General features: G+C 39.9%; 1 protein-coding gene across 3 annotated transcripts in view; it reads left to right on the top strand.

Annotated features, from left to right (window-relative positions):
* Positions 1-24,773, top strand: part of GMDS (GDP-mannose 4,6-dehydratase) — a 423,518-nt gene that overhangs the window by 327,111 nt on the left and 71,634 nt on the right. For all 3 annotated transcript variants that reach the window (XM_075084163.1, XM_075084161.1, XM_075084162.1), the window contains 2 exons: positions 14,697-14,815; positions 24,128-24,224. In XM_075084163.1, coding sequence (XP_074940264.1) covers positions 14,697-14,815; positions 24,128-24,224 — 216 coding nt within the window. The remainder of the gene's footprint in view (positions 1-14,696; positions 14,816-24,127; positions 24,225-24,773) is intronic.

The following is a 24,773-nucleotide window of genomic DNA, read 5'->3' as shown; positions in this document are numbered from 1 at the left end:
AGATTTGTTGAGATCACACCCGAAGTTTGTTTGGATTAATTTTCCTATTTGCACCTTTCCAGGAAGGCCTACAACAAAGACAAAGGCCTATAGCTATAAATTTAGGTCTCCTTCCTTGTGGTTCTCATTCAAATATTTGAAGTTAGTTTGATTAGTTTTTGGATGCAAATATGAATTGTTATCTCTTGTTTTGGCAATAAAAAGGGGGAAGAAACTTATTTAGTAATCTTTCTCTGCCAGCTTATCATATATTTCACATGCATTTTTCTTCCTAATTATTCACTTACCAGACTATAGCAGCTCTGAACTGTTTATATATAAAGTCTGGTGTTTGAAAGAACGTAACTTATATTTAAAATTTCCCTCTGTTTTCTAAGTACATAAACTTTTAAAAGTACATAAACTCACATGCAGTGCCAAATGTGCCCTTCCAGTATATAATAATAGGGATCTAATTGCATCAGTTTCCCGAGGGGCACAAAAGTAGAAAAGCAGAGCCTGTGTGGAAAATACCCTTTTTTTTCGCCTTTGGCCGTGACAGGCTCCTACACTTGGAATGAAATTCCATCCTCACAGAAGTCTGTAGCAAAGATTTGACTGACTCCAGGGGGTCAGGATTTGGGTCCACATGCCTGATTTCAGGGTATGATTTTGGTGATGAAACAAGCTTTAGGGAGGGGGAAGGAGTATTCACTGTGGAAGGAAGAATTGATTTTCATGCATTTTCTCCAGTCTCTCCCCCATGCTGGAGTAACTTTCTCCTTTGGTGTATCTCTCTGTCTTTTCTGAGGAAGACTAGAAAAGGCACCTACTGAACAGACACTCAGTTCTGTTGGAAAAGCTCAGCGGGAAAATTTGCTTTGATTTTTAACTGTGCATGTAGAAACCCAGTAGCACCCGTGGCAAAGCAGCAGCCCTTCTGTGAGAAGGAGACAATTATGACAGCCTGGTTTAGCCTGTTGGTGCCCCAAGTTCTGTCGACTCGAAGTCATGTTTCCCAGCAGATTGTTGCCCTCAGCGTGTAGCTAAGAGGCCATGCTAGTATTTCCTTCCTGAAGGGAGAGAGCACATTGGGTTGTCCTTAATGTGAACTGCATGAACTTTTGTAACTTTTCCTTTTCTTCTTGTCTTCTCAGAAGGAGGAGTGTTTGTCCCAGTATATCCAAAACATGCTCTTATGCCGGACTGGCTTATAAACAGCATTTAATAAAGTAAGATTTCATTTTCTAATCTCAGGTCTGTAAGAATAGTATGGTTTTCATTCATATTGCGCTAAGTTAGGTGGTCTCAGTTTATTACTACCAATATATTTAATAGTACTTTGAAGTGTGAATTCCAGGGTCTCACCAACCCAGTTTTTCCGATAGATCAAGCTCAGGCAATGAGGTTTTTCTGGTACATTTTTATTTCATCTCCTGTTTCCCTAGAGTCAGCTATTATAACCTCAGCCCGAGTGAAAAATTTCTAATTCGTTCCCCGTCCTGTTTGTATACAGAGAGTCGAATCCTTGGTTTTGGAGGTATTTGGTGTGGTGTTTGCTACAGTTCTCTCACTGCTGGAAGATGAGGTGGGATATTGCTGGGTGCGTTGAGCTACCTTTGTGTTTTACCCTGCCCTTGAGTTACATGGGAAACGTGCTATTGCAGAAGCGTGTGCAGATCTCAGCGTTCCCTCTTTCTAAGTTGTCTTTTTCTTTTTTACCTCCTGTGGTAGAGGTTTTTTTTTTCCTTCATCTGCTGAGGGAACCTAAATAAAACTTTGTGTACACAAGTCTTTAAAAAAGAAGAAAAAAAACAAGTCTGGGACTTCGTAGTTGTATTTGCTTTGCTAACGAATGCTATGCCTACACACATATATGTATGAATTATAATACTGTTGTATATTAAAGAATTCATGTTTCCTGATTAAAAAGCTCATATAAAGAGTGAAGTACATCAGTGTTTATAATTTACCATTTACTCAGTGCCCTACGTAGTCACACACAAACACGCAAAACAGCGGCTAGTCAAACCTTTTAGAGCCACCAAACCCACTTTTTGTCTTTATTATAAAACTAAGATTTGGTCAACTAAGGTCAAGCAGTGCACTTAACGCAGCTTCCATTATAGTCAGTGAACTCTGTAACAGAGAGTAAAGTCAAAATATAAACAGCGAACATCTCTGCAGCAGCTCTGGGCTGGGATTAACTTGGATCACCTAGTCTTCTGATTTTAATGAAATTCTCTCCCTTGTATTTTCTTGTTTGGAAGAGAGTCCAAAGTTATCTCATGCTAATTTAGTTAGGCAGTGCCCTCCAGGGATGTCACAGGCCTCCGTGACCCCTCCAGAGAGACTCAGCAAAGGGATGAGGAGAATTAAACATTCCTGAGAAATTGCAAAGCAGCAGCCCCCAGAGATTCCACATAGAAACGAGCTCCAGACTAGCTGCCAGAGACCCAAGTCACCTTTTCAGCACTTCCTTGACATGTCTCCGCCAGTCCCATCTGGCTTGATTCAGGGGGTCAGCGTGGGGACTGAGGAGAGGTGGCAGCTAGAGAGTGTAGGATTCGAGGGAGGTCTGACTGTAGCGATCTCAGGCTTTAGACGTTTCTCTAGGATGTGCAGCTAGATGGTTTTATTGCCTTTCCTTCCCACGTCTCATGCTTCATTTTTTTCCTTTGTGTTAAAAAGGGGATGAATACTAAGTGAGGATGTTTAACAATAAGTTTAGTTATTGTTTCACCATTTGATGCAACAGTTTCATACCTGAGTTTACAACCACCTCTTGGGTCTGATATAGAAAATACTGCAGCGTCAGAGAGCTACATACACTAATATGAACTACAGGCCCCACTTTCCTCTCTTTTATGTCGACAGTCAGGCTGTAGAATTTCATGAAATTAATCTCATGTGAAGTCCGAATCAGGCACAGTTTGCAGCATGAAGCTCATTTCTATTGGAAGATTCAAAGAGTTTATTTCCAGGTTTCCCTCAATTATTGTGCAAAAGGGGAAAAATTGTATTTGCTAAATGTTAGGCAAGAGAGAAAAAGACAGCAAGAAACCACTGTAGCTTGCTTATTAGTATCTTGGTCACCTAAATAGTTATCTCGCTTATTTCTTGCATCACAATGGAAATGTGCAGTATCTCAAGAAATGTCTTTTTCATTGAGTTTTGGAATGTGTAATCTAACAATCATTTCTATGCACTCTCATCCTTGGGTTTCCTTGCCCCTTTAATGCATTTTTTAATTAGTCCAGGCCTAGTCAGTATGAAGGAAGAATGTTTGAATTCCCACCTTTTAGAGGGAAAAATATCTTTTTTCACTATAAAAGTGCAGACGAAGGCATCTAATTCTGTAACAAATACTGCCCTTCTTAATGAAATGTCTGTGCTACCCTTAACTTTCTTACAGCACTCTAGTTGCATAAACACTATCACTCCAGCTTCACAGACAGCAAAATTTAGGAGGTAAGGTTAAATGCCTTAGTCAAGGCCACAGAGAGGCACTGTCACCACTGAGATTGGGACACTGGAGATGATGACTGCGCATCATTTGCTTTGACCAAACTGAAACCAATAAACAGGCTGGACCTAAAGCTGGACCCATGCAATTAGAATATGGTATATGGTATAGCTATTAAAAAAAAAGTACACAGAGCAGAGAACCCTGTTCATGTGAAATGTGTTTCAGCAGTTGAGTTATAAATCTGCGAGAAGAAAAAAAAAAAATTAAAAGAGACTTGCACATAGAAACTGGCATATAAGGGATGATAATGTCGTCGTGGTGATAAATCCATTGCGTTCTGCAATGACTCATGCCTATGCCACTGTTATTTGCCTGAGAACAGACCTCTGGCCCTTGCCAAGTAATGCTTGTGGGAACGTTGTTCCTGGTGTCTGGCCTGCGGGGGCTATTCCAGCCTCAACAGCAGAATACCTAGAGTGTGCAGTCTTGTTCACGTCCACTGGGGAGGGAGGGCCCTTACTTTGTCTGGATATGATATGAGCAATGACTTCTGACGTTCATGTAGCAGAGATTTATTGCAAGCAAAAGTTGAAGTGTGATAATGCTACTGGGGTATTCTGTAATAATATGGTAAAACACTTGTCAGCACTTCATCTCAGGCAGTGAAAGTCAATTGTATATGCTACACAGAGACAGATAAAAAACATAAGTATACTTAAAACTTCATATGGTTTGCATTTTTTGTAACAGCTCTCCTGACTCTAATATAAGACAGGTTTTAATTTTGTTTTGGGTAAGTGGATGTGCTTACAGTCTCACACCCACAATTCCATGGCTTTAAATAGAATCGCTCCCAGGGTGCATAAAAGAACACATGCTGTTATATGAAGGATTTATCCAGGATGCCAGGACTGTATTTATTGGTGGGAACAAACTGAATAAAATTTTCTATTCCATTTTGACACTAGCCCATGGAGAGCAGCCGTATATACAGTTTTAATGCAGACCCTTCCCTTTCCCTGACTTAGGATTCAGTGCAACTAACTGCCATTGCAGAAGTAGTAGTTACTAATGATGATGGAATCAGAATGACCAGAACAAGCCAAGGGAAGGTCATTGCGAGGTGCCCTCCAAATATATTTTTGAGCACACTCAAAAGAAATCTTCCAGTTGCCTTTTCATGTCTGTGCTGCACAGCCAGACTTCTAAAATATGTCCATTGGTTTCTGGGACTGTTTTACCATTTACTTTTTCTAGCTGAAGTTCCCATGCCTTGATTTGAGACGGCACAGACCATCAGCTGGTATCCAACCCTGATCATGGAGAAACTCGGTCAGAGCAACAGAAACGCTAACACAGTGGCAGCAAATCTGTGAGGCACATTCCTCTGTCCCAGGGCTTGGGTTAAAACCGCCAGACTCTTTGCATAAGCTGTTATATCACATGGTGGCGGTTTTGGGTACTGTTGGCCTAAAACTGAACTTGTGACATGAGGTAAAAATAAAAAAGAAAATAAATCCTTCTGTATTGCATTACCGTATCCCTGAGGCATCAAGGTTGTGCTCTCGTCTCTGTACTCAACCAAGCGAATTTAGCGTCAAATTCCAAAACGTTGTCACCTGAAATGTTCTGGTAAAGGAAAAGGACAATTCCACAGAACCAGGAATGACATTACTTTAACATCTTGATTCTTTTTCAGGTGACTTCTTGTTTTTTATAGTTAGTAAAACAATGCTTTGTATACATTTTTACCACAGCCTGATACGTAATGATGACTTAATGATGAAAATCTTTTTTCCAACTCCAGTGGACTGAAAACTGGAACAAAATCAGAAGATGAAGTTTCAATGATATGTTAAAGGTAGCATGCTCTTTATTTATACAGATTATTCAGACAAGGATAACTCTAATTTTATAAGAATCCAGTGAATAATAGATGTTTTCCTCAGGACAAGTAAATTAACATTTCAAATCAATTGTTTCAGATTATTATTCAGAAGTGTAACATTGGTCAGAAACTGGTAGCAGTCTGAGGAGAAAATGCCTTAATGTTCAGAAACATGAAGCAAGAATTCTGGAAATTTTGGGGGAAATGTAAATTATAAAATAGAATTCTGGTTATTTTTATGTTATTAACTCACTCTATGTCCCCGTATTTCTTAAAAAAAAAAATATGCTGTTCATAAAATTTATCTCGGTGCTGTTGCTTTGTTACTTTTACTATATCTTAAAGGCTTGCTCTTCTTCCTTCCCAATTATACCCTCAAACACGTGTGAACTTTATGAAGTACTGATTTACTATCTCTAAGCCTATCTGCCTGTGCTCTGGCAGTTCTCTGCTGCTCTTAGCACTTTATTACAGTACTACTAGTGGTTTAACCGAGTCAGATCCCTTTTCTGGATAGGCACTGGGCAGATCCCTGCAGACCTACAAACATGAGTGAACAAGCTGGCAAGCTGAAGAGGCAATGTTCACAAATGGGAAGAAAGGAAAGGAAGATTTGGAAAGAGAAAGTCATTCCCTGAATCATGGTATAGATAACAGCATTTTTGATAGTGTGGAGATCAGTAGTGCTTTGATCCACAGATCATGTTGCTCCTCTGACCCCCATCAAAAGGACCACGTCAGCTTGCACTTAGCTGTAAGTGTCTAAGCAATCCAGGAAACAAATAGGAGTCAAACAGGTGTCAGAAGTATGAACCAGGATCTTTTTATAGTCAAATATTGCACTGTAAACATTTTGTGATCAATATCTACGTTGTGATCATTATTTTAGGGCTGATCATTTTGCTCCAGTAAACATGCCAGTACTCGACTTGAAAGCCTAGTCTGTTTTCTTGTGGTTAGATCATGGCCCCAACCAGTCCTTCCTGGCATGGGTCCCTAAGATTTCTCTGCCCTCGACACAACCTGGGTACAACCCTTTACTTTAGCAGTGAGTAATCCTGTCAAATGGGAGTCTGCTTCTTTGTGAAGAGGCATTTTTTCTTTCATTCATATAAAAATAGCAGGGAAAATTAATTCTGGAAGGGGAAAAAAGGGAGGGGGAAGTGGGTCAAATATCTTTCAGAACTGTCTGCTAGGTGGAGCCTGGGAAATGTATTCATTCTGTAGTCTTGTCTAGGTAATACAAATCTGAGAGGTTAAAACTCACACATACTTTCTGTAATTCAATTTTTTCTCATTTTTCTCTGTTCAGCTTTGAATTTTTTCCCTTTTCTCTTAAACAGAATTTAAGGCATGCCTTTGTTAGCAATTGTGACAATATTCTCCAAAATTAAAAGGAAAGAAACAGAGCATATATGCATCCTTTCTGTATCATTTCATTTAAATTGCTTTGTGTCACACGCGTCACTTCCAATTTAACCATTTAAGAATAAACAAACCATTGTGGACCTTAAAATCTGTTCAAATTATTTTGGCATGAAAAAAGGCGTATATTAATTTTCATTGTTGGTGAGGTTTCCCAACAAGCAGCTTTACTGTTTCTTTTTTGCCTCCAGCTAGCAACTAAAGATCAGTTATAAAACTGTATACGAATACTTCCATGTATTGAATGAACAATATTTTGACACTTAGTGACACAAGAAAAAAAAAAAAGCTGTAGTAATCTAGTTTTTGATAACACAATGAGAACTTTGTGTTCAACTGAGGTGCATGTGAGAAACATTGTTTTACGTTAACAGGGAAGGTTGACCTTTAAGGTTTATCTGGATTATAATTCTTGTGGTTTTTATTAATAAAACTGCCTACTAAAGTTTCACGAGTCCTCCCTGAGATCTGTAAAACAATTGGCCTATCTGCTTACAAGAGAGAAGTTAGACAGTATTTCCTACAGATGTGAGGGCTTTTGTTTCAGAAGACATTGATATTGTTTTCATTCAAGATGCTCCACAAAGATTATCAGGTATTTTATTATCTTAGTAACTTTATAATTGTTGGATTGTTATCTTTAAATATATCAACTATACTCTTTTAACTTGAAAGAAAAGAATCATGGATCTGAACTCAGTTCAGCTCTGAACAAGTTCACATCTACAGCCAAACCGTAGGATTTGACTACATCAGTAGGCATACTTCAAATTGCTTCTGTGGCAATTTATCAACTATAACTTTGAAAATCTATGAGAAAGTTTATAAAATGAGTCACGACACATTATTTCTGTGACTATACCCCAGGGAGACTTCTACGTATATTGGTAAAAGTGTTTTTTGTTGTTTGTTTACTTTCTTGGGATTCTTTAGGTAAATATTCCATTGTTTTTTATCAGATGATGTGTTTTTCCTCTTGGAGGAAAATGTTTTCATCTCAAATCTATTCTCCTACCTTTTATGTCGGTGATGTAACTGTCTATGGTTTGCAGACATCGCTCCCCTGAATGGAAGCAGCTGCCATGTCATAAATACTCAATGTCTCCTCTGTGTGAGTAGAAAGGACAATGCTGAAGGAAAAGCTTTGTACACAGACATTGGTGTCCTTATGTTTGGCATTACACTGTTAAGGAAGAAGCATATCAAAATGTATTTAAACTGATGAGAACCGATAGAAACTTAAATGGTCTTCAGAAGGGTTTTTCCATGAATGGAGGTTTCCTGAGCAACAGATCTTGCACCAATGCTGTCATTTTTAGTGATCTGAGAGAACAGGATGATGACTTTTCGGGGAAAGGAAGAGGCATGTGTCCTGCACTTCTTGGGTAATATCTCTTTGCTGTAGGTTTTGGGAGAGGATTGAGCTTACGAAAAGTGTCACTCTTGTTGCATTGTTAGACAATGACCTCAGTCGTGAACTTCAGTTTGCCTTTCAAATGCAAACTGTAACAGCACAGTAAGGTTCTTGCTTATTGGGTGTACACCTTTACTTTTTAAGTAACTGACCAAGAAGGGTAGTATTTTAGGAAAAAAAGCGTAGAAGTACATTGATTAGGCATACTCCCATATTCCTGCTGTCACTGGCTTCTTGGGAGTATCAGCATGCCTGGCAGCACATCCCTGTGGTTTTCTTTGGCAAGAGTCTCCCTGCAGTGCTTGCCTTGCCTTATAACATCGTCAGAAACAAGTACCAAGGCAATAGTCATTACTTAGACTGAAGTCCCATTGTGGCAGGGAGCATGGGATCGTGCCCAACGCTTTTCTGTTGGCTTTCAGGCAGAGGCAGCTTATATTTCACTCCGATCACTGGACTTTTTAGCTGCACTTGAGCTTCATTAGTGTTTTTCAACCATGTGTGCTATGCCTCTGTTGGGTGGAGAACATGTGTAAGGTTTTTTTCCCCTCTGTGTGTATTATATGTAGTATTGCTGTCTCTTTATATAATCTCCTTACATAATGCACTCTCATGCCTACCGGGTACACCCAGTACACACCTACGCTTTTAACAGTCACAGAAGTCAATCAGATGTGGGTGACTCAGCCAGCATAGCACCTCTTCTTCCTTCTCTGCCCTCCAAAAGTAAATAAACCAATAAACTGGAAGTCAGTTTGGGTTCAGATCTCTGAGTCGATGTCCCCAGTCTCACTTTTCTGAGGCACGATCATCAATTGTAGTCATTTCTGTAGCAGCTTGAGAAACCATAGCCAGTCAGCTGGGTTGTGTCAGGAGGAGCCAGGCGATGGCATCTGGAACTGCTTCACATCCAGGCAGGCAGGAAGTGCGTGGGCATGACATCTCCCCATGTCGCGCAGCGCAGAAGATGCCGAGCAGCTTCTTTCTATGCCAGTGCAATTGAGTTGGAACAATGCAGAGAGAGAGGTGATACAATAGCCCTGCCTTCTGTGGCACAAAGGGAACAGTCCCTCACGATGCGTGCAGGAACAGCAGTCATGCCAGGCCTTTGTGCTCACCATATGGGGAGAACGTTCTCCTTTGCTGCCACATCCCTGTAAAGGCTCATCAGGCTTTGGCCCAAAATGCTCAATTCTCCTTCTCAGTGGTGACCCCAGCAGGACAGCTAGGTTTGGGATCACTAGAGAGTACCATGTCCAACCCACTGAATTCTTCTGCCCACTTCTAGACAATAGAGTATGGAATACTGTAAAGACAGAATTTCTATAAATGGTGATAATGTACTCTTGGGTCTCTCTGGGTGGTGATGTTTTCTGACTTAGTCAGAAGTTGCTCCCTAATTGTTGACAGCCTTGAGGTAACCCATGCCCTCCACAAGTGATAAGTAAGTAGAGCTAGACATTCACCAGTCTCTGCTTCTTTGTCTCTGAAATGCACAGACAATGCACCCTGCATCAAACTACAACTATCTGTTCCATCTCCTAAACTAAACATTACTGATTTGTTTGATTTTTTTTGGGGGGGGTGTGTGTGGCAAATACAAAGAAGTCGGAAGTTCTCTGCATAATACCTAGAAATATGTACAAAAGATTTTTTTTTTACAGTATAGGGCTCGGAAAAAAATGCTGTGTAGCAGTGCAGGGAAATAGTAATTAGTACCAACTGCAACATTTTCCATTTATCACATTGTGTGTCTGTCCAGTCATATCTGTTTTGGGTCTTGCATCAGATGAAATATAAGAAAAGGTTTTAATCATTCTCTTGAAAGATCATCTTTTATTTCTAGAGCAGAAATCATTGAATGTATTTTAAAGTCTCAGAAAGTTGGATTTGCATTTCTTTTTGCTCTTAAATAGGCTGATACCTGATTACAAGCCCATTTCAACAATATACTATGCTAGAGCAGACAGTGAAAGAAAAGCATCTAATATATAGAGTTAAACATAACCTCGACTACCGAGTCTTTGTTTTCCATGGATGACAGCCCAGTTAATAAATGTTTTCTCACTGGGATGCTGGACTGGTAGTTAATGGTGAAACACATCTACAACATACTCCAGATGCTCAAGACAAGCAGACACACCACAACCATAACAGCAGTGGCATGCACAGAATGTACCTATACAGGGGTTGTGTTAGTCCAGCTTGGGTTCTTCCCTTCACTAGCCCAGGTGCAAACATGTAAGCATAGAAATTTGGGCAGGGAGAAGACTGGTTCATGTTTTGGATATGTTGCTTGAAAATGGTGCTTACTACTGGCAGGGGTTTATATACAGAAAAGGAAAGAAAGGAAAGATGAAAGAGGAAAAGTTTTGGCAGAGGCTGTAGTTCAGGCATGCAGAACAGATATCCCAGTCCACATAATCATAAAAGTGTGTCCACTTGCTAGACTTGCTACATATCTCTCTCCAGTTACGTTTCTGTCTTTAAATGTAAATGACATTGTATTGCCTTTAGACTTTGTGAGTCACTAGACCAGAGTCAAAAAGAATTCAAATATGAAAAATATGTTTTGTTACATTTGCCATTAAAGGAACAGTCTTACTTTAAGAGAGCTGAAGCCTGAATTGTTTCCATAGTAGCTTTCTCTTCCTTTTCAACATTTGCCCGCATTTTGTTACCTGGATTGAGCGAAAAATTAAGGAGAGAGTGGCAGCACTGAACACAAGCAATTTCTTTACTTTCTGTCAGTCAATCCAGAAAAGCCGTTACAAAGAAATACAGGAAAATCCATGACACTCCATGCCCTGCACCAGAAAAATTCCTAAAATATATGACCTTGCGATGGTTAAAAGATAGCCAAGAGCCAAAGCTGGGCAATGTTTTTATCCCAGTTCAGCCATGTCATGGGTCATGTGGTTCAGCATGTGAACAGGAAGGTGAGAATGGGTGAACTTTTGCCTCAGTTGTGCAGTCCATCAGAGAATAAATGGAGCAAATCACTCTGCAGCTGTATTGGGAGGTGAACGGCTGAATACCTCTCACACAGAGGCCTTTGTGTTCTGGACATGATCTAGCATTATGATGGGACGCACTAGGCTGAGGCTTTGTAGCAATTACTAACCCATTATCACGCTAGAACATGAGATCATTTATCTTCTAATTCAGAGTGTCACCTGTTCTTCATTTGCCAGTCAATAACCATTAATTACTTTCAGTGGAAATTTAAACAAAGCTTTTCCCCTCTGTTAAAACCAGTAAGCCATTCAGTAATGACAAATAAACCTGGAGCTGAATCTCCCCCTTTCCTGTCATTCTCAGCCCGGACTCTGGTACAATACGGACTCTTAAAGGAAATGCCTAGAAATTGATAGGTCAAGGGCCTTTATTAATCTGATGTGGGGGGAAGCGCATTCCTGGCACTTGCTGCAGGGAAAGCATAAAACTACTGCTTGTACACAGATTTCTCATTGGTTGTCACAGGCTGTACCTGTAGAAATAAAGATTTGAATGCAGAGCTCGTTCAAAGATTTTTCTATCTTCTGGCTTGCCTTTGCAGTTTTTTGCAGACTGTTCATGAAGGCCCATTCAAAGTAACAGCATGTGGTCACCTTCCACAGAGCAAAACAGAACTATCGCTCGCTTACTTTGTAATTTTTAATGTTCATTATTTTCATACCTGATTTGATTGAGGTAATTGTATGTGCCAACAATTGTGAAGGCCAGAAAAAATAAAAGAACCAGCAGTGATAGATTCTCAAGTAATCATTAATCTAAACATTCTTTCCTGGTAGGGGTTGAGGCAAAAATTGCTTTTAACAGCTCTATCTGCATTGCTTGATTGTTGCTGAGTTGATCCTGTAGAAATTTACTGCAGTTTAAATTGTGTGTTTAAGATGGTGATTGCTTGCTTTTTGAAATGGTAGACAAGAGTTGATATATCCAAATGCATAAAACTTGGTGGGACCAATTGTTGAAGGCTGGTTTATTGTTAGTATTTTGTAGCTGTCTCCTTGCATGTAGTGCATGTTTTACAGTAAAGAGAGGCTTCCAATGCTATTTTATATTAATACACAAAATTAATGTATAAATATTTTAAATACTCACCAGATTCTTGAATGTCTCCGCGTAAGCACCCACACTAAAATTGTGTCCAATGAATTTCAATACTGAGGTTTTTAAAAGTGGAGGGATGGCAAAAATTTATCATAAATCTGATCCTGCTTCTACTTAGACATATTAATTCTGCTTTACAAAAGTGCGTAGTAAACAGCAGGTCCTTATGCTAGTATTGCACATTCAGTCAACCTATGTGGCATTTTGGGGGTGGGGGTTACATCCAGTACATGAGGTTTGGTTGTTACATCTCTGTCAGATGTAACTGATACTACAGTGCTGTGTACGTTTCAAACAAAGAAAGGCGAGACCTTGAATTCATTATGTGCGGCAAACATCCACTAACGTCAGGAGGACAACTGCTGTAACTTCTGACTCTGACCAACTGTCTAATCTTGGAAATCCTCGCTCACTCAAATAGTGCCTTCTCATATCAGGAAGATTGCTGTTTTCAGCTGGGCTGCTTAATGAAAGCTGAAGGTCTGTGAAATCAGCGACTAGGCTTGGAGAACCAGAACTATCAATTACTTATTCTATGTATTCCTTTTACCTTTCTGTGAAACTGCTACTACTGTGAATCCTGCAAGCTTGTCGAGTCATGAAGAAATGGGAGTTGGTGATTTATGGTGACCTCTCAAATCAGCAGGGAAACCCCAATGTTCCAAGAAATCTCATATGAGAGATACGAGTTAAGACATCTCCTCCCCACAAGAGGAGTTTCATCAGCCAGTCGGGTATTTCTGCGTCATTGGCTAGGATGTTCAACCCTGGAAAGGAAAAATAAAGTTGCTGCCATTGTCCTGCCCAGCAGGTCATATCCCTAAAGCACAATTAATGTCAAGGACTTACACAGCAGTTGCCCAAAACCCAGCCTTCCACACACGTTCAAGAAGCAAAAAGGTTCAAAAGAAATATGTTAATAAAATCTTGTCAAAACTTTGTAAGATGCATAAAATGGTAACTGGGAAGAAAAATTATTTGCAAATAGAACCATTTAAGTGGAATGTATCACCTTGCTACGCTGAACACTGATTTATTAAGAAGCGGGGGGGGGGGGAAATTGAATATTTCAGGTGGTATTTACCAAGAGAAACTGAGCTGTCCCAAAGCTTTTATTAATCTGATTTGCAGAGTATCCACTGCCATCAAGGGACCTACTAAAGTTGTTTTCTTTAAAGCTGATGTGAAGAGGTCAATGCAAATAGCGTTGTGGATTACACTGTGAGAAGATGACAGTCCTTTTTACCATATGGAGAGAAAGTTGAATTATTTTGTTTTCCTTTTCTGGTTATTTATTAAATGAGGATCGTGCCATACAGGTATTCCATTTTCCTCTCCAAAGGAAATGAAGTGTTTACATCATTTTGATTGATCTAAAGTAATAATTAATCTGTCCGCCTACAGCTCCTAGGTAGTCAAACAGTCCAGTCACTACAGCAGTGGCTTGCGCATCAGAACACTGAAATGTACCTGCCATGATACCTCAGACGACTCACACGTGTCTTTGCGTGCCTCTTTTTCCATCTGCTTTACTGATTTCACGCTGGCCAGCCCTCTGAGATGGTGCTCATCCATCATTATTTGTTTGTGGGAGGGGACTCTGAAAGGCATTGCTGTGGGAAGAAACCTGCTCCCCTGAAATGCAAATATGTTGACAATTCTATTAAGTTTTGCTTCAGAACCTATTGCGATTTTTGCCCCTGTGCAAACAGTTCTCTGAAAGAGATGTTTATGGTTGTCTCACTTTTTTACCAGTGTTTTCTCTGTTCCTGTGTCAAAAGAAAAAGTTTCTGGTACTGTGCTTTAATATGTACCATTCAGCACATATTCAGCAGGAAAACCAGATTAATTTGGTCAAATACACTGTTGACTATTCTTAGTTACCTTCTGAATTACTTAATTAAACTCTCAATTTAGCCAGAAGAAACATGACAGAAGAAATTGCCAAAAGGACCCATATTTTCACGATTCGATGTGTTTGATATCATTCCATAACAGACGGACAACAGAACTCTGGACTGAATCATTACAAAATTTTCTCTTTTCCCCATATCTGTGTCAATTCATGCAGTGCTTGAAACAAGTGAATCCATGCTCTTGAGCACTAAACCAAGTCTCAGTGTTCAAAAGTAAACATACTAAAGTCTCCCCTGCAGAAACCCCTGCTGTGAAACAAATTGAAAATAAAATACAGCGTTGTTTTCTATAATAAGAAATAATTAAGCTCTTTTCAGAATTGCACTGAACTGGTTAATAGCCACCATGTCAGGAAGGTGCTAGTTTCCTCAGCTTGGGGTATGTGTGTGTATGCGTAGTTATTTCCAAATCAAAAATGCAGTAATATAATATCATGTACCAAAGAGGCCACTTACATGTGCCCCGAATCTGACTTTGTCTTTCCACAGGCCATGTGGCTGATGTTGCAAACGGATGAGCCCGAGGACTTTGTCATAGCCACTGGGGAGGTCCATAGTGTCCGTGAATTTGTGGAGAAGTCATTTAAGCACATCGGGAAAACCATTGTGTAAGTATGAACATGAGATAGCAGTGATGGGTTGAACATTTCTAGGCTGTTGTGTTTGCTGTGTTGGAGGGTGTTGTTTCTCTACGTTCTTCTTTTTCTCCCTTCACTTTCTAATTTTGTAACATGTGAGACCTTCTGGGCACGAATGACTGCCACAGCGGATATGTCTAATGTTGCCCTCTAGATCATAAGAAAAAAATGTAGGCTGGTATGTCTTAATTTTTTATTCCAAGTCTTCATTCTCTGTTCTTCCATTCACTCCCCACCTTGGGGGACAGATACATCTGCCAAGATGTTGGCACAAGGGTGCTGTTCATCACCCTGCTGCAAAAGGGTTTTTTTCCGCCCAGTTCTCTGTTTTGCCCCCGGATTCCCACAGTCCTGCTCCCATCCTCTGTGATCTCAAGAGGTGACACCTGCCAACCCTGTTCTTTTCGCATGACAGCCCATCAGCCACACCACAAGGATTATGTAGCAACCCATTCTACATTCCTATTAGCTCTTCTCCTGCTAAGCTATAAAAATGTTGAGCAGTGGGTGCAGAATGTTTACAATGCATATTCCACATAGTTTGATTGAAAATACAAAATTCCTTCTCAAGGCCATATAATAAAAGCAGGATGGCTTGGTGAGCGCTTTCTGTAATTTATATTTTTATTGTTTATTATTTTTTCAATTTCCCTCCTTCTGTATCTTCTCTGGGCCCCATGCATCAACATACCGATCTCAGCTGGAAAAGGGAGAGGAAAGCCACAGGCTCTTCCATGACGCTAGCGCCAGGGCTGTTCCTCAGGCCATCAAAGTCACTTGTGCAGCTGGTGAACTTTTGACAGGGCCAATAAGTTTTACTTGGGAACAAAAACTTGACAAATTCAATAAATATGCAGAAGTGCACAGATATATACAATATTATTTGAACAGCCAGTGGGTGGCTGGGGAGGTAATAACATTTTCTCCTCAATGAGCTTTTAGTCTGGTTTCAATTTTTGGCATCAACTTCCAGAAAAAATTCTGATGGGGAAGAGAGAGACTGCATAAATAGAATTTCTAGCCCAAAAGCTCAGTTTTGAGGATAAGTTTCTCTCCGTATTTTTAGAATCTCCTGGTAGCGAGATGTCCCTGTATGATCACACATTGTCCCATATGCCTTAACAGTAGTGAGCTTTGACAGGGTAAAGGGGAGGTAGTAGGAACACTAGCAATTGCTTTGTCTTTCTTTTTTTTTTTCCTTTTTCTATACTTTTGCTTCTTGTGTTTATAAGCTAATTCTCCCTAGTAAGCATTGTTACGAATATGCTGTGGATTCAGTTGCTCCATGTAAGTAGGAATTCTTATGATTTTGGGAACTATTTTGTCCCTGTCTAGTGTTGTTTGCAAAAGCAGAATGAATGTTTGGTGAACAACTTTTCTTTTTTGTTACCTAAAATTAGAAACTGAGATGCATAGGTCAGTACCTAAATAAATGTCTTTATTTGCAGAGGTTCTCAACATCACAATTTCTTTTGATGTCAATAAATTTATATATTAGTTTAATTTTAAACTCCCTGCTTTGGTGTTGGCCTAAGAAGTCTCAGCATTTCCCAAGACTGACAAATCAGCATGTGTTTTTCAGACAGCAAATTAAACCCTCAAGAAAACCTAAAGTAAAGAACAACAATTACACAAATAAAAGTGAAGGTACTTTTATGAATAGCTTCTGTTATAAAAAGGATATTAAAGGATTACTTTAGATTTAGTTGGTCCTAAAACACAAAATTTTGTGTCCTGTTTGTTTAATTTTTTGCTCACATATGGCTCCCTATGCTGGACTGCATATCATTCATATTGGTGACTATTGTGGTCAGTGTTTGGATTGAATCAATCAGTCACAAGTTTCTGTCTCAGGGAAACGTTACAGTATGACTGCAAGTGATGAGGTAGGGCATATATATTTTGTGTGTACAAATACATAGTTGCTTTGTTTTTTTACTAATCAATAAAAGTAATTTTCAAAAATCGTATAATAATCCACATGACATCTAGTGACATGAATTTTTAGGAACCTACATCACTTCAGAAATGGGGCTTGGGCTGCTAATCCCCACAGCTCTTCTGAAATTTTTCTTCACTGTAAATAAGTTATTAATTCCTTAAGCCATTTACAGGTGAGATATAAACAGATACAAATAGTATGGGGACTGAGGTAGCATTTTAGGTGCTAATGATAATTCTGTTGCTGATCATTTTGACAGTGGTGTAATTCTGATCATTTTAGGTATAGTCTAGCCAGATAAACCAACTGTTCGTTCTCCCTGCTTCCAGGGTGGGTGTAGTGTCACAACAGACCTACTACTCATCCCTTAGCCATCATTCATCTTTCAGATTGCTCGAGATGTAAAATATTTCTCAGGATTTTTAAAGTTTTGTTAAGAAACTCCATAATTTTTGTAGGTGTCAGCCCAGCCCATGCTTTTGCAGCACAGACATGCTCTCTCCTTACCCTTGCTGGCTTCTTGGCTGGCCAGCTGGTAACCTCTCACATTCTTTGAAACCCCCAAGGGCTTTCTACTCCCACCTCCTCCAGTTTGAATATATCTTCTTCAGGGAGTAGCCTGGCAGCAAAATCCTCCCTTCCAGCATTGTAGGACCCCACTGGTGAGTCCCATTGATCTGTTTCTTTACAATTTATGAGGCACCCAAGAAACAGCTCACCAGAGTGCAATTGCTAAATGAGTTCCTGCGAGGACAGCTGCTTTCTTCCTATCTCCCTTCCTCAAAGTCTGCTTGAACCGTTTGGTCGTTTGGGGTATTTTTGCAGGGTTGCAGGTATTATGAAATTTTTCAATCTCAAAAACCTATCTGGGAAATTTCGAGCAGCCCTTTCCACTGCTGTAAGTGACGGCACAGCTTCCCAGGGTTGCTGTACAATGTGCCTTTCAAAATTGATGGAATGATGAAGTAAGTGGCCAGGAGGGATGTCATGGCAAGCAGCAGTTGGCAGAGTTCATAGCACATCTGAGAACACAGGGCACATGTGCCATTAACCATCCCTACTTCGTGCTTTGTCAGGAAAAGTTGCAAATGTAACAAAATCTTTAGCTGTCACATCTTGATATTGGAGTAGAGAACAAGAAGAAAAGCCATCCTGGCTGCCCCATCAACCAACTAAAAACATTTTTTAGTTTTTTTGTCTTCCTAACAATTCACATTAACTTATACAGCTGAAAATCCAGGACAGCTGAAAAAGTCCTTCCAAGAAGATAACATAATACTCTGTCATAGCTAGTCATTAGCACTTGTCAGGACTATGTCTTCTGGCCAAGATAAGAGAGAGAGAAACTCTACTACATTTTTGTAACTAATGAAATGTACGGCTGCAATAAGACTGATTCTTCCTCTGAAATTGACTGTAAAGTGCACACAGAGGTTTATCTACCTTGTGTGTTTTTTCTTCTAATATTTCTTTTTCAAGGGAGAAATTTCAAATTATATTTATATAGTCCTCTGAATCATTCCAATTCAGTCCTTTGTACTAACAGGAAAGCCTCAAAGCTACAAATATTTTCCCCCTGTAAGGATTACACTTTTTTCCTTTTACTTTCCCTTCTACTTATTAGTAATTAAGTAGTACTTGGGGGAAACACTTCCCGCCTATAATTTGAACTACAGCAGGGTAAACGAAACAGGCAAACGCTTGTCTTGACTAATTTTCTGTCATTAATCTTATTAAATTAGAACAGGATTGCAAAGATAGCCTGAAACCACTACAGCACTCAGACTTCTTTGCAGAGTGCTACAAAGACTGCTGTCTGCAAATGTGGAAAGAAAAAAAGAGGAAAAAAAAAAAGAAAAAACTATTCAAGCAGTGGAAAGATTTATTGTGGGTTTTATTAATATAAAAATACATGCACATTTGTTACAGAAATATTCATTGCTTCCAGGACCAGAATTAATTCAGTAAAAACTAATATTTTACTGTAGTCATCTGGCTCTGCATGCAAATTTTATCTTAACTGGCATGCCAGTAGGTCTTATAAAAGATCACCCTAAAATGGGGGAAGGTTGCAGATAAGCTTTAAGGTCTAATGAGGTGGACTACTAGCAGAAGCGGAGCAGTGGCCTCTTCAGTGACAGTGAAGGTTGAACTGAGATTGAACTGAGGAAGGACGGTTTTTCCAGGGGTGGGGTTTTTTTTGTTTGTTTTTTTTTTTACTTTTTACCTTAAAATGGAAGGTTGGGTTACAGAAACACAATGAGATTTGAAGGATTGCTGTACGAATGGAAAACCAACAATATGGTGTTAATGGTGCTGTGGGGACATGGAAGAGGACCCATCAAAAGTCATCATCAAAACAGCTGCTGTTTCCAGGTCTGGCATTTGCCCACCAAAAATTGCTGGCTGGCCAGTGCTATGAGTTGTATTTAACAGCTCAGGAAAATCTGAGTTTTTTAGGTGAGGAGGAAGGGAAGAGAATCTCATACAGAAATTGGAGGCATTTTGAAGAGTGATAGCTGAAAGGAACCTAATCAGGTTGGTGAAGAATGCTGGCCTGGGTGAACCCACACGAGCAAGGGTCGTTGCTTAGGACCCTTAGCACCAATTTTATCACCTTTCTCACTGTAGAGAAGATGTTTTAGGGGGGCATTTAACTCACCTCAGCTGGAGAATTAACTCTTCTAGCTGAGCAGGCTCTCATTACTTTTTATATTGATACAAGGTTTTATCTGTAGGCAGACATAGTAACTGTTTCAGAATTCAAATTAAGGTTTGAAGACTGTAACAATGTAATTATCTGATTTCATATATCATAAGAGGTATGAAAGTTTCTCGTATAGGAAGACTGGGTGGGAATTAAATATGGTGTTTCATGGGAAATTCCACATTCCCCCCCACAAATGAAATTAAAATAATTGTCACAAATGCAAATTTGGGAAAATATCTGATTTCAGGTCAGCTGAACTGCTTTGTTTCTCTTCTAACCCCCTTTTAAAGACAGAATAACTTTAAAAGAATTTTTTAGAGCCATTCTGAAAGAAAAAAAAATCCATTCCGAAATTGTCAAAGCATCTTTTTTGCATGTTATTCATATAATTTTGTTCAGGTTGGCAGTAATGGAACTTACTTGAAACTAAAACTTTTCTTTCCAGAATGGTTTGATTTTCTCAGAAGCATTAATATTCTTTGACAAAACATTTTCTCTCAACACCAACTTTCACAATTTGGAGTAAAGGGATAAGAGCTTCAAAAGATTTCCAATGAACTGGAAGAAGGAAACCAAAAAGTAGGGATGCTGGAGTGTATTCCTTTTTAAAGTCTTGTAATGTGGGGAGTCACAGTTTAGATGTTTGAAACTTGAGCTTGACAACGCTGGGAATAGAATAACAACAATAGCATTGTTTTAACTGTGTTCCTTTAGCGAACAAACACTGAAGACCTGATTCATCAAAGCATTTGAAAAAAATTTTAAGTATATCCCTCTATGGTAGCGTACTTGTTCTTTAGGTGTAAGCACAAGATCATGGTTGAGCAACCTCTGTATCCTTGATTTTTTTGATGCATCAGAGCTGCTGGCAAGGTTGGTGGTGGAGTTGGTGGCAAATGATCACATGAAGAGTCATATTTAAAGTTTCCCTACAAAAGATTACTTGCAAAAGACATTAATGGTCTGTTATATGGTGTCAGTTTTGCTGTTTATTAAGTGCCAGGACAGAATGAAGTGATTTGGCTAAATTGTGTCCATAGCAGCAATCAGGCCACAAATCCAAAAAGGCTACACAAATGGTATCTCATATTAGCTGAGCAGAAAGAGCAAAATTTTCCTAAAATTGTATTTTTAATGAATTTATTGTTCATTTTCAAATGAGAAAGTATTTTCTACTTGCATATGTTTGACTTAAAAGGTGTGCATGAGTTTTATTTTCATTAAAGAGGCTAAGCAGCTGTAGCTACTAGTGGTTTTGAATACTTTCTTTAAATGCTACCTATTCTGTTTCTGTGTAAAGTTCAAGCAAGGAGATGAAATGCATTTGTTTGTTCAGTTTATCTGTGCTTTTGTGAAAGGTTTCATTTCTAGTTGGTTTCTTCACCACCTCAAAAATATATGTACTTTGCCTTGTTTGCTTCTCAGTTATAGCCATTTGGACCATTTGGTCCACTGCAGTGCTATTCCCATCCCTCCTCAATCATCCTGGCTCCCCTGTGTCTTTCCCTGCCCACCTCACACCCCAGCAGGTGGGTACGCCAGCTCTTCATCCTCAGAAAATCCTCTATACCTGGGGATGGTTTTATAGCTTGAAGCTTGCTGTCTCACTGAACAGCTATAGGAAATGAAAAATAATTGTAGTCTCCAGAGCTGAAGAGGAAAAGAAGTATTCATCACTGCTGATAGTAGTATAACAGTTATGATCTGCAGATATGGAATTAGCCTTAAATTAAGTGGAGTCTATCCTTCTGTAAATGCAGAGCGTAAAAGTTCTTGAGACGAAGAACCTTTTAAACAAGTAAACTTGCACATGCATTTGAAATGTGATTAACTTTGATTTATGGAAATTTATTAGGTCAGTGTTAATAGTGGTATCCACAAGAATTGACAATGACTATTGGCGTAAGCATTCCCAAAGCACCCATCTCCAGTGGTGAGGCACTAGATGTGGAAGCATAGATGCAGAGGGCATCAGACCTGCTTTGTCAGTACCAGACACGTGGTCATGTGCATCCTTGTCTTGGTACAGAGCATTCTGGCATATGGCTGATGCTGTCAGCTGTGAGAGCAAACCCATCTTTTGCTTCAGTGAAAGGGTGAAGCTCCCCAGTGTGGGGCAGGCGACGGTCTTACTGTAGAGGCTCATTGCCTGGAGGCTCTAGGACCAGCCTTTTGTGAAAAGCCTACACTAGGCCAGCAGACACCTACCTGGAAGCCCTGGGCTTTGACACCAGCTAGGGGTTGGGGGGATCCACTCCCCATCCTCTGTAAATTTAGCCCAGCCCTGGTTAGCCAAACTTTCTTTAGCCAAGGAGCCTTTATGTTTCCCCCAAGTTACACAAGGCTGTTTTCTTGCCTACTTGGGCATCCACCCTAAGGAGCAGAAAGCTGGGTAGTCCTTGTGGCTGGAGCTCTCTAAAACCACAGCAATATGAGGGTTCTCCACGCCTCTTCCATCACGCTTGTGCTTCAGAATAATCTGGCATTACGTTTTCCAGTTAACAGTTCTGACTGCAATTTGACTATGTTAAGGAGGGGTTTGGTGGTTTTTTTATTTCCTTTCCTTGTGGTTAGAGGCAGAAGGGAGGGGGAGTTGGTTAGCAAAATGGATGACTTGCTCCTGGTGTCAGGCTGGCCCAAGCACAATCCCTTTTATCAGCAGTATGGTGTCCCCGGCTGTGAGCACCAAGGTGCCAGGAGTAATTAGAAGTGCGGCTATCAAATGCTACTTTGTTCACAATGAGAAGTACTTTTTTTTCCTTGTGAACTTTTCACATTACTGGACTGAACAGAGCGGGTGGAGATTTCTTCTTAAGCTATTTCTATTGTTATATAACTTTGATAGCGACATTAAGTGAGTCTTTACTGGCTCGGCCAAGCCTTCTGGAGCCTGTTGGGTGTTAAATGGGGTTCTCTGCTCAGTGACCTCCAACAACAACTGACGTCTCCTGATCTAAGCGCTTCCTGTTGTTTTACTGATGACGGTTAGTTTTCTATTAAGCTCATTTGAGTCCTGCACATTTTCACCCTCTGCCCTTTAAAGGGAGGGACTAATGTTAGTTTTGGCTTCTGAATGAAAACTTTGCACTTCAGGCTTCAAACAGAGCAACCACGAAAAAGATCGAAAGAAAATTTAAATTATAAATCATCTTTAGCATCATGGCATGACTATTAACAGCTGACTTCACTGTAGCTATTATCTGTTGGAAATTATTTCAGTGTGAAGTGTTCCCAGTATCAAGCATCCTACAAGCTTTGCTAGTCATCCAAAAGTCATGAGTTGTGCTTAAAAAAATGTGGGATTTAAAAACTAGTAATAATGCATATTTGGTATTTCCTTCTGCCTTTCAGTGTTTTAACCTTCATGGGTACACAGAGGTCACTTTTTCAGACTTTCCTCCTTAGCCCTCAGGGCTAGAAACTCAAAAATGAAGGCTGAGATTGTCAAAGAATTAAATTCTTCTAGGAGCTCCGGGGGGTGGGGAGGGGCGGGCGGGCAGGCAGGCGAGCAAGGAGAAATCAAATCTGTTACAAAATCCTGAAAGCTGGCAGTAAAATTAGTAAGTGGGAGGCAAGAGGCGCTTTTCTTTCATTGCTGGTGACTGCCGCTAAATAGTCTAAATCACAGTGCTGATTTAAATTACACAGATTTTACTTAAACACAAAAAGTAAAGGTTATGCCAAGCTGGTTCGTAGCCCCATGATATATACTTAGAGACAAAAAGCAAAGAGAGGATAAAGTTGCAATCATAACTCTGGAGTCTGTACGTTCAATGGATTAGGTTTGATGCACCAACGTAAGTTCCTACATGTGTCATCCGAAGCATTTGTTCCGAGGGGGAGCATCGTTCTCAGGCTTCCAGGCTGCAGGCTGGCCTCTCCAAAGGCAGAGCTAGCCACCCACCAAATGGTTCTGCTGCTGCTGCTCCAGAAATTTTAGACAGGACAGTTGCTAACAAAATAGTTCATGGCACAACCGATCACACAAATTACAGCAAATTGCAAACTGTTCAACGCATATGAAACTAATTTGGACGAAGTAGCAGGCTTTCAGCTCTCAGGTAGTAAGTACTGTTTACAGTACATGTATGTGAAGCACCATGTCGAGCTAGGACTGAAAACTCAAAAACTGTTTTCGTTTTGTTTTTCCTAGTTAGGCACAAATTAAGTTATGCAGCTTAATGCTATTCAAACACAGCTTCATGTCCATAAAATTAACAGATTAAAGAGTTCCTGAAAGTATTGGCCAAAATACAAGAATTAAAAATGTTTTAAGAAAACAACTTTAAACCAATCCACGAATAAAAAACCTCACTGTCATATTTGTTTGCAGATACATGAGACATTCTGAAATCAGGACGGCTTATTTTCCCCTAGCATTATGTGTTTAATTTGGAAGTCCTGTATTTTAGACCTTCCACTGAATCAAAAACCAAAACAAAGAGACTTCAAAAGCCATTGTTGCTCCATTCAAGTCTAAACTCTGCCTTTGTTCCTATAGCTAATGAGTTTATACTGTCCTGCAGGGAGAATTGACACCAGCCTCAAGTAAATGAAAGCAGGCCAAATGTTGGTAAGATCAGAGCACTAAAGTAATTATGGGTTGATTAAATGTTTATCTTCTTTACAGGTGGGAAGGGAAGAATGAAAATGAAGTAGGGCGATGCAAAGAGACTGGCAAGATTCATGTGACAGTCAATCACAAGTACTACAGGCCAACTGAAGTGGTAAGAAAAAGCCCTCTCTTAGCTTTGCAAATGAATAATCCAATCACTCAGCCAATAAATTGCTGCATTTGGCCAGCAGTCTGTGAAAACGGCTTAATTGCACTCCTGCTGCCAGCTTTTAGAGCTCTAAATTAGCCTGCTTGTCGGTCCCCTCACAGCTGGGAACAAGCAAGCAAGCAAGCAAGGAGGCAGGCAGCACTGCCCAGGAGGAGCAGGTTTGCCCTGTCACAGAGACTCTGCTTCGTCACCCTTTCTGAATGGGAGAGGGGATGCTTGGGGGGTGAAACATCACCTTATGGGAAACAAAACAAAGTGTGAAACGACTTGTTGTTCCTTCTGGTCTCGAAGGTGTATGTGGTCATCTCTCCTCCAGCTGCAAGAAGGGAAAGCAGAAGAAGGTGGGCACTAATAGGCTTGATTTTTAAAGTACCTCCTTCTGTGTCTTCATGATGGTGTTTCAACTCCATCCTCTGTTCAGCTTAAATCTTTGTAACTGTGGGTACCACAAAATGCCCACTTTTAGAAGTGCACGTGTGCTTTGTTTTCTTG

This window comes from Phalacrocorax aristotelis, chromosome 2, assembly GCF_949628215.1.
Source record: "Phalacrocorax aristotelis chromosome 2, bGulAri2.1, whole genome shotgun sequence".
Lineage (NCBI taxonomy): Eukaryota > Metazoa > Chordata > Aves > Suliformes > Phalacrocoracidae > Phalacrocorax > Phalacrocorax aristotelis.
The sequence above is the reverse complement of the archived record's forward strand: the minus strand, read 5'-3'. Positions and strand labels throughout refer to the sequence as shown.